This window comes from Pimephales promelas, chromosome 16, assembly GCF_988280905.1.
Source record: "Pimephales promelas chromosome 16, fPimPro1.hap1.1, whole genome shotgun sequence".
NCBI classification, from domain to species: domain Eukaryota; kingdom Metazoa; phylum Chordata; class Actinopteri; order Cypriniformes; family Leuciscidae; genus Pimephales; species Pimephales promelas.
The window spans coordinates 25,500,028-25,509,919 of NC_142784.1; the positions used below are offsets into that span (position 1 = coordinate 25,500,028).

At 36.4% G+C, this 9,892-nt stretch overlaps 1 protein-coding gene and 1 pseudogene across 3 annotated transcripts; both read left to right on the top strand.

Moving 5' to 3' along the window:
- Window positions 1–411: 411 nt before the first annotated feature.
- LOC120478933 (odorant receptor 131-2-like) lies at window positions 412–2,291 on the top strand (annotated as a pseudogene).
- A 27-nt stretch (window positions 2,292–2,318) lies between these two features.
- Window positions 2,319–9,490, top strand: tmprss5 (transmembrane serine protease 5). Of its 3 annotated transcripts, XM_039670531.2 has the most exons (13): window positions 2,319–2,836; window positions 3,517–3,661; window positions 3,823–3,921; window positions 4,184–4,297; window positions 6,025–6,160; window positions 6,706–6,819; window positions 6,905–6,948; window positions 7,037–7,199; window positions 8,381–8,565; window positions 8,662–8,760; window positions 8,929–9,071; window positions 9,160–9,312; window positions 9,401–9,490. In XM_039670531.2, exons 1-13 carry the CDS (start codon window positions 2,834–2,836, stop codon window positions 9,407–9,409), a joined length of 1,407 nt encoding a protein of 468 aa, XP_039526465.1. In that variant the 5' UTR covers window positions 2,319–2,833; the 3' UTR covers window positions 9,410–9,490. The 3 variants fall into 3 exon arrangements, with proteins under 3 accessions (XP_039526465.1, XP_039526464.1, XP_039526466.1); XM_039670530.2 differs by lacking the exon at window positions 9,401–9,490 and having other exon boundaries at window positions 9,160–9,324; XM_039670532.2 differs by lacking the exon at window positions 9,401–9,490 and having other exon boundaries at window positions 9,040–9,071; window positions 9,160–9,324.
- Window positions 9,491–9,892: the final 402 nt, after the last annotated feature.

The following is a 9,892-nucleotide window of genomic DNA, read 5'->3' on the forward strand; positions in this document are numbered from 1 at the left end:
TTAGCCTTTTAATTGCTAATAAGCATGTTTGTTTGGAAAGCTATCAGTGTGACCAAGGCATTAACTAACTGCTAGCTGTTAACAGGAGAAAGACTGAACAAATGACACGTTGTAATGACCTGTGAGCTGTAATGAGGTCTACAGAGAAAACAGATGATTAGTCCCGAAAGACAGTGTTTCTTTATCACAGAAGACTTTTGTGCAGGTGACCTTTGAAAAAGCTGTCATCCACCAGGTCTGGATCAGCTTAGTGTGATGTCCGATTAGTGAACAAGCTTGTTGTTTTGAACTGGTTCTCTTTAGTGAGCTGGATGAACCAGTTCTCCAAATCATCTGGAACAGTTTGCGGCTTAAGATCTGACTGACAGTCACTGTATTGGAAATATATGATGCCCGTAGTTCTCGAGTACACTGGTGTGACAGCAGCTGTCGGTTAATGGTTCTCGAATCAGTTATCGAGTCGCCAGTAACCTACACTGAACTGAGAAAACAGTTCGAACTCAAATGTCTGTGAAGAACCACTTGGCAGCTACTACTGGTTTGCAAGAGCGATTATAAATACTGAGGCTGTACAAGCAGACCAATGAGATTTCCTGTTCAGTCCAATGATGTTTAAAGTCTAGGACAACCTCTGCAGTCCCATTGGCTTTTTTTTATTCTGACGGTCAACATTATTTCTAGCATTTAAGCAAAAACCCATTAAAAAAAAAATACTGACTTGGTTGAGTCTGACCGGAGGTGCTAAAATGTGCCAACTAGTTTCCAGGTTTTGGCCTACAAAACAGCCATGCTGCAACAGGCTATGTATTTTAGCCAAATGTTTATTTCCTATTACATATTTAATGGCTGAATTTTTATTTACAATATGAAGAGCTCTTTTCCAAAACGCCATTTTAAAAATAAATTAGTTTGTCGTGTCATTTTGCTGTGTACAGAACCTATTCACTGCTCCAAACCGCGATAAGCGCCAAACCTATTTTTAGCCTAAACACTATAAAGCTAAACCACAATATTAATAGCACATTATTTGATTTCTAAAAGATAGGTTAGAAACATCTACACTGATGACATGAGTGTCTGCAAACAGGACAAGGTCCATCTACAGCTTTATAAAAACAGCACAAAGAAATGAGAGATCAGAGGTTATGCGCAACTTCCACCTTCTCACTTATTTTTGCTGCCTTATGAAATTAACAGGAAACAACTTGAGCAGTACGTACAGTTTGAAAGCAATAAATGAGAAGCCTTTGATTGTGCGTGTAGTGGTGGGGATTCTTCTCTATGTGAACGGACTGATGATTTTCACTTTTCTGAAGAAGGAGACCTTCAGGGACACGCGCTATTTTTGCTCAGACTCTTTTTGTCGACATGTTTTATCAATACCCTGTGCAAATAAATCCTTGCTGTATGATCTGCACACAATGATGTCTTTTCTCACATTTTGTACAACTATGTGTTTGGAGAGCTATGTGGCTATATGTTTGCCTTAAAGGCATGCCAGCATCTCCACCCCCAAAAACACATTCATTGGGCTTCTCATCATATATTACGGGGTGTCAGTTTTTCTTTTGCTTATCTTTCACTTGGTGCCAGGTATGTGTAATGTGGAGATCATGTTACTGGTAAAATGGCTGGCGGACATGTGGGCAGCAACGATAGCTCTTATTCATTATAATTTTGTGTATTATTGTCTCACTTACATCAAGATTATGGTGGTGGCCAGGTCTGCCTCCTCTGAGAACAAGAAGTCAATCAACGGTTCTAAAAACTGTTTTGGCATTCAGCTGCTTCTGTGTATGGCACAGCTATCTATATAAAGGCCTTATATAGATAAAGCCTTTAAATATGGTCACCAGCATCAGTAGTGTCATGTCTGCTCCTCACCACAAGATGTCACAGTCCACCGTCTAAATAACCATCCCGAACGTTTCTGATCTCTTCTACTCCAGTGGTTCTCAGCCTCAAACCTCCAACAAATCATATTTTTTTCCACCTCCAGAATTAAAGACCTTTTATTATTTTCTGTTTTTCTTTTCTTTTTTTCAGATGTAAAGCCATTATTGGTCACAATTATTGGCACCCCGTGTTATGATCAAAAAAAAAATCTGTAAAAATAAATCTGCATTGTTAATCCTTTCGATCTTTTATTCCGTAAATTCACAAAAATCTAACCCTTCATTGAAGTAAATGAATTAAAAGTGGGGGGAAATCAAGATAAGAAAATGTTTCTCCAAAACATGTTGGCCACAGTTATTAAGAGCTATGTTTGCTTCTAAATTAAGGACATTTTATAAAGATAATAATATTATTTTATAAAGGCAATAATATTTTCCATACAAACTGTTCACATTGAACATTTGTAACCTAATGTTGGTTTTCAACATAAGAGACACCAAATTTGACTTTTTTCCCAGGTGATCGTTAATATACAGCATATGTCTGAAGTTCCCAATGACACTTTTCAACATATTGTAATTACAACCCTTTCCCCAGAAGCGGTGAAGTGTTGGGTCTATGACACCGTGGCACAGGTGAGGGAGGGTGGTGCTAAGCAGGCTGTATCCTATCAGTGACAGGGGGATATCTTTGGAGATGTTTGGCTGGTTCAGGCAGTTATAGGCCCCATGACCCCCTTGGTAAAACAACGGGTTCATTCTTTGCTCCGCTGCTGACCTCATTGTCTCTTTGTGAAGTGAAAATCCAGAGTTGCATTCTGCTCAATGGTCCGACAGCTGCTGGTGTGTGTAGCATCTCTGCTGTGATGGAGGTGAGTGGATGAGAGAGAGTCCGAGCAGCTGCCGCCAGGAAACCCCTGGATCCAAATGACCAAAACATGGTGAGTCCCAGTGTCCTGAAATTCAGAGACATATCTTTATTCAATTATTATATTTGGAAAGATGATGTTTATTGGGTGCGATATGAGATTATGTTTTTGATTTTTGGAAATATTAAAGGTGAAAGTCTTTCAAAAATGTTTTATTTTTATTATTTTTTTAACCTTGGTGCTTTATGAAACTAGTGCAATTCTATGAAGAAAATAATGTATTATTAAATTTCTAAAATAAATACAATTTAATTTATATATATATATATATATATATATATATATATATATATAATACATTAATTTGTTTGCTGTTTACTTAAAATAACTAGCTATATTATTTTAGTGAATTAAGTTAATTTAATTTAGTGATGGAGTGTTTAGTGATAGTTTATAAATAAAGAAATCTATTGAAATTATTTTCACAAGACATACAAGACAAAAAAAAAAATGTCCATGATTTTTCCATTAGGCTACATAATGAGAAATGGACTCTAGCTTTGAGTAGATTTTGTTGTTGTTGTTGCTGCTGCTGTTGTACTGTACAGATTTTTGCAAAGTATGTCATTAGAATTTCATTTGCATTTAGAAAAGCAGTACAAACAGGGGTTTTATTCTGAACACAAGTCAATGTGGCACCAGATCTCTGTTATTGGCTTAACACTGACACTGTGATTGGACATATCTTACAGAGTCTCAGTAGAGATGCTGTGGCAGTGATTGAGAATCCTGTGGTGGTCAGTCAGTCTTTGCACACAGAGCATCTACAGGTGGACATGATTGAGACGGGACAGAATGATCCCACCTGGCACAGAGAACTGCAGTTTCTCCATCCAGGCAAGTCTGTTACTAACACACACCGGAGTAGACATCTGAGTAGTTTCTTTATTTATATATATATATATATATATATATTTAAAAAAAACTGCATGGTTTTCAGTATTGACATTTGCTATTTTGGACATCATATGAACATTTGTGGCAATTATTTCATTCAGTGTCTGGCAAAGTGTCAGCCCATAAACTGGTGAGAGTGTTTGCAGCTCTGTGTGTACTGTGTCTGCTGGGAGGTGTTGTCATTGGAGTTTGGTTCATAGGTAAGACGTTAAATCATTCAAACGCATTGTTCAAATTTTGTGCAAGGTTTCACAGACAGGGCTTAGATTTAGCCAGGATTAAGCCTTAGCTCCAAAACAATGGCACTGACATAGTTTAAGAAATGTCAGTACAAGTTGCTTTCAGTTAAAACAGCTCAATAATGCATTTTAGTCTGGGACTAGGCTTAAGCCTTGTTTGTGAAACCAGGGGTAAAAGAAATATTTATGCAGTGAAGAGTGAACATTTAATGTCTTTGTCCAGTGAAAATTCTCTTAAGGCCTAATTCAGCTCAGAGCCCTGCCAGCCTGGGAGACGCCAAAGACACGTCCTTCTGCAACATAACCGAGGACATCTCTGTGACAGACCCCAGGAAAGGTATTTGTCCCCCATGCTTTTTATGCACAGACTCTGTAATAGAGCCCGACCGATAAAGGATTTTGAAGGCCGATACCGATACAAATATTTGTTGGTTTTAAAATCCGATATTCCGATATATATCGGCGATATTTTTATTTTTCCCAGATTTCCCTAACATTAGTTATTTTGTAGTTATTTATGAGTTTTAACTAAAATAATATGATAATGCATTTTAAAAAGAAACTTGATTCTTTTATTGTCACAGCAGAACAGAGGAATATCAAAATATATTGATATAGCATGTAGTGGTGGCCAGATGTGTGGCGTGTGTTGCCAACAGGGACAATATAGAGTGCCCTCTGGTGGACACACTATACAACTCCAACACTCATGACATGGTTGAAGCGTGTTTCGTCCATTTTTATTTTATTTTTGAAATATTCATTTATCGTCCATTATAACTGCCGATACCGATAGTTTGGAAAATGCCTAATATCGGCCGATAAATCGGTCTGGCTCTATATTTAACAACAACAGAGACACCGCAGGTAAACAGCACAGTGGACGTTCATCCAAACTCACTGGTATTACAAACAAAGTGACATAAACAATGCCCTGTGAAAGCTGTAAACACATAAACAAGAGAAGCACGCTAAAAGGGGGAGGAAGTAAAAAATAAGTGGGTTATCCAACTAACTGAAAGAAGCAACGTTACCAACTTTGAGTTCATTGTAGAGTGATAGTTCAGTGGTTCAGTGTAACTTTTACAGTATGCTTTTAATGCCTGGCCTAATGGAAGAGTCAAACACGGCTAAACAGTCCTTTCTCTCATATGTAACAATGCAAAGTCTCATTCATTTGTGAATTGGTTCATCCTAAATTCACCTCTACTCCCTCATGTGAAAGCCCTGAAAAGTCTGATGCTTTAGTAAATTGGTTAATATTAATCTATAAATACCATAAATAGCAGTGGATATTCCTTTATTGCCCTCTCCTTTATATGAAATCCTTAAAAAAATTTGATTTATAGTGAAACTTTCATCCTAAACACTACTCTAGTGAGTGTTGGAAAGTACAATTTATTCTAGTGAATATTTTTTGATGCAAGTAAATTAACAAATTTGAAACAATTATTCACCCATTCCAGTCGCCTGTGTAACACTGTTGATTGAATGATTTTTGTTTAAAAAATAAAATTAGTTTTTATTTTTATGTTTCGTTTCATTTCAGTTCACTTTAGTGAGTTTTTGTAATTTTTTTATTATTTTTTGTATAGTTTTAATTTATTTTTATTACAGTTTTAAATAAGTGAAAATATTTTGTTCATATTTTATTTCAGTTAATGTTCCTTTTATTTCAAGTCATCATTACACATCTTTTTTTTAATGGTTTTACGTTTACTTTTGGTTAACAATAATAACCCTGCTGGGGTTTCTGTGGATGGTTATGTGTGTCTGGAGTGCTAGAGAGAAAAGAATCGAAAAAAAAAAATATCCTCATGCATGCTGCTCAGTTGTTTATTGTGTTTGTGTGTTCAGTCGGTTATGTCAATTATGGTGTTTTTGTTGTATTTGATATAAATGTACCAAGCCTGATCCAACTTAATGAGGTTACAAAATACTACAATTTCAACACAATCCTTTTATTTGAAATTCTTTAAACAAATTCAATTAAAACATCATATCTCATGACAGCAGTCTCATCCACAGCGCTACAGTTTGTGATTTTGACTGAATGGGGCTCAGTGTTTTACAGGATCAGTGTGGAGAACTCTCTTCTGGAGATCCAGCTGGAGAAGCTACAGACGTGGCTGCCCGTATGTTACGAGAGGTGGAACTCTTCTCTGGGAACGCTCGTATGTCGACAGCTGGGCTATCTGAGGTGAGCATGCTGACAGCTAAATCACACACACACACACTTACAGCTCTCAGCACCTTTCACTTGAGCACCATCTGTGGCTGTTTTCTATAGGTCAACCATTCATAGAACGACAGCAGTGTTGAAATGTACTTTGAAGTCCGTTCTAATTCAAATCATGACATGCGCCGAGTAGCCTACAGGTATTTCGAAGAATATTAAAGAGATAGTTCACCGAGAAATGAAAATTCTGTCATCATTTGCTCACCTTTATGTCACTCCTGAGCTGTATGACTACTACTACTGTGGAACTCAATTGCCCGGGAAATATTTTCAGAATCTTATAGCTGCTATTTTTTGATGTAATGAAAGTGAAAAGTGTTCCAAAAAAACACAATGAAAGTTCTGTAATGTAGAGCATACAACCATTTAAATATGCATAAACGTAAACATGATCTGATGGCTACAGTGAATGGCAAGAAATTTGGAACGACGTTAATGATGTTGATGGAGTTTTATTAATTTATTTTTAGCAAGTCTAAATTTTGTCAAACAACCTCTTCTTTCAGATTATCGAAGCACAAAGGGGTTAATCTGACTGATATTGGGCCGAACTACACTGATGGATTTGTCCAAATCACCTCAGAAAACCAAAGTAATTTGGAGAGTTTATGGCGTTTCAGGTGAACAAGAAACTAATTTAATGGATGAGTTTCCAGAACAACACCTGTCATAAATTGAATTAATTTTTTTCTTTTTTTACTCTAGAGGAAGCTGTAGTACAGGAAAGGTTATAGCATTAAAATGTTTTGGTGAGTCTTAAGTTAATATATAAGTCTGAAATAATACTTCCTATCCACATACTGTACATGTGTTTGCTCGTAATTTGGTTCATTATAGAGTGTGGGACCAGAGCAAAGTTACCCAGGATTATTGGAGGAGTGGAAGCCACTCTGGGCAGATGGCCTTGGCAAGTGAGTCTCTACTACAGCAACCGCCACATCTGCGGAGGATCCATTATCACCCACCAGTGGATAGTTACAGCTGCTCATTGTGTCCACAAGTAAGATTCTACATTGACATTCAAATCAACATGAAATGGAAGTTGCAATAGTATTTTTTCCCCCCAAGTCAAATGGCTTCTTGAACAAATAATAAAAGTAGGACGGGACTTGATTTTGTCTATTGGGAATTGATTGGATTGTTTTGGTTACTATTGCTGCACTAATGAGGGCCGAGGTTGTTCCGCCCTCACCCGAAGAGATGTTGCTGCAAGAGGGAGGATAAGTTATTTAAGTTACGTCTTAAATATCATGTAAAGCGATTGTGTTGCTTCAGATAATTTGGACTAAACTGCTCAATTCATAAGAATTAGTTATGAATCGGAGTCACACTTGTTATCTTCCCGGTAAAAAGTGACTGGACACCTAAAAATGAAACTTTCTCCATACCAGTAAAACCAATTCAATTTATTTTTGTTCTATAATATTTATTCTTTTTAATTTAGTATTTTGAGACAATTTAATTGAATTTATTAATATTTATGCAATATTTATGGTTTATTTTTGCCATGGAAATATATATATTTTTTTCTTTATATATATATATATATATATTAATATTAATGCAGTATTTTAGTTTCATATAGAGTCTAGGCCTTCAGAAATTTTTTTTTTTTTGAAGAAAATTAGCACCATCTGGTTACAGTATAGAGAAAAAGCATAGAATCATGGTGTAACCACTAGGTGGCATGTACAGCTCTCTATGGAGAGGCATGTGAATTCCCCAGCTGTTTTGAACACATTTTTTTTTTTTTTTTTTGGTGGTGGTGGTGGATTTGTATATATAGTTGAAACAATCTCAAAAAACTATTTCTTATTAAAAAAAAATGACAAACAAATATTCACAATTTTTCCATTCATTTCCTATGGTCGGTCATTTTTGACCGAAGAGCACAAGTGTGACTATTTTGACTATCATGAAGCTGTGATTTTTAAAATTTCAAAACAGAAAATTTTTCAGTCAGAAATGACCGAAGAGCACCTGAGGGTTAAGTGTCAAATGGGTAATTGTGTAGGCTGTCAATGGATAATCAGAAATCATTAATCATTAAAAATATCTTAATTTGTGTTCCGAATATGAATGAAAGTTTTACGGGTTTGGAACGACATGAGTGTGAGTAAATAATGACAGAATTTTCATTTTTGTGTGAAGTGTGTTTATGGTCTAATTTGCTTATTGAAGCTACAGGCTACCTCAAGTGTCCAGTTGGGTGGTTTATGCTGGCATTATAACCAGTAATTCAGCTAAACTTGCTGAATACCAAGGCTTTGCTGTGGAGAGGATCATCTACAACAAGAATTACAACCACAGGACTCATGACAATGACATCGCTTTGGTTAAATTAAGAACTCCTTTGAACTTCTCAGGTGAGCGATACTTTATTAATCATGTATAGTATGTGTGCCACTATATGTCATGTATCTCATTAGGCATATCTGCTATTTCTTTCTTTGCACATTTAGACACCATCAGACCTGTGTGTCTACCGCAATATGACCATGATCTCCCAGGTGGGACCCAGTGCTGGATCTCTGGTTGGGGATATACACAGCCAGATGACGGTAGTGTTATTCTTCAAATGAAACTCAATGAGGGCCTCTAGTGGCCAAAACAAGTCCATAATCCTCACATAAATACTTACTATTTATCATTTTAGATGTAGGATTTAAAAGCTGTCATAAGACATTGCACTTTTTGTAAATGTAAATTATGTCCATTCTTTTTTGAAGTTCATATACCAGAGGTTCTCAAAGAGGCACCTGTACCTTTAATAAGTACAAAGAAATGCAATAGCTCTTGCATGTACAATGGAGAGATCACTCCTCGAATGCTTTGTGCAGGTTATACAGAGGGAAAAGTAGATGCATGTCAGGTGAGCTCCATGAATGTTACTCAAAATACATGTCATGTGTAGTATGTTTTTCACAAATACATGATATTGAAATAATAATGGATCTTAGGGGGACAGTGGAGGCCCTCTGGTTTGCCAGGATGAAAATGTTTGGAGGCTGGTTGGTGTTGTTAGCTGGGGAACAGGCTGTGCTGAGCCAAACCATCCAGGGGTTTATACCAAAGTGGCTGAGTTTTTAGGGTGGATATATGAGATTATAGAGGTAAGTAAATGAAGAGACAATGGCCCTTGAAATTCAAACTCTGCTTTTAACTTCCTTTTGTGCTCTTGCATCCTGGATCCTGTCCTAGAGCTACTAAAGACTGATGTTTGATAGTAGAAGAGAAGAGAAGAATATCCTGACCTGTGGCCTTTTTATTTTATTTATTATATTTTATTATGTAACACCTCAACATTTACACAAGGTAAAGATTACATTTAGATGTTTGTACATTGCATGTTTACTGTTGTGTTAGCCTTATCAAGAAAATTGTGATTTTAAAATAAACGTTTGATATTTACAACAGAGAACAATGTGAGCAGTTCTGTTCATTTTTTTATTCAAAATAAAATCGTGGAGGGGGTTGTCCACCGATTTCTCGGAAATACATTTGTTGCAGTGTTTCGTCTACATAACAGTACAACCCACTGAAGAGATGTATGTTTATCCTCACCTTTATTTTACTGTCTCACAGCCTCGCTTTCATTCCAGTTCAAAGATGGCGCTGAAGTGTAAGGTATGATTTCCATCAAAAGTAGAGGTCAACGTTAACTGTAACTGTTAAGCTTCGTCCAATCACAGT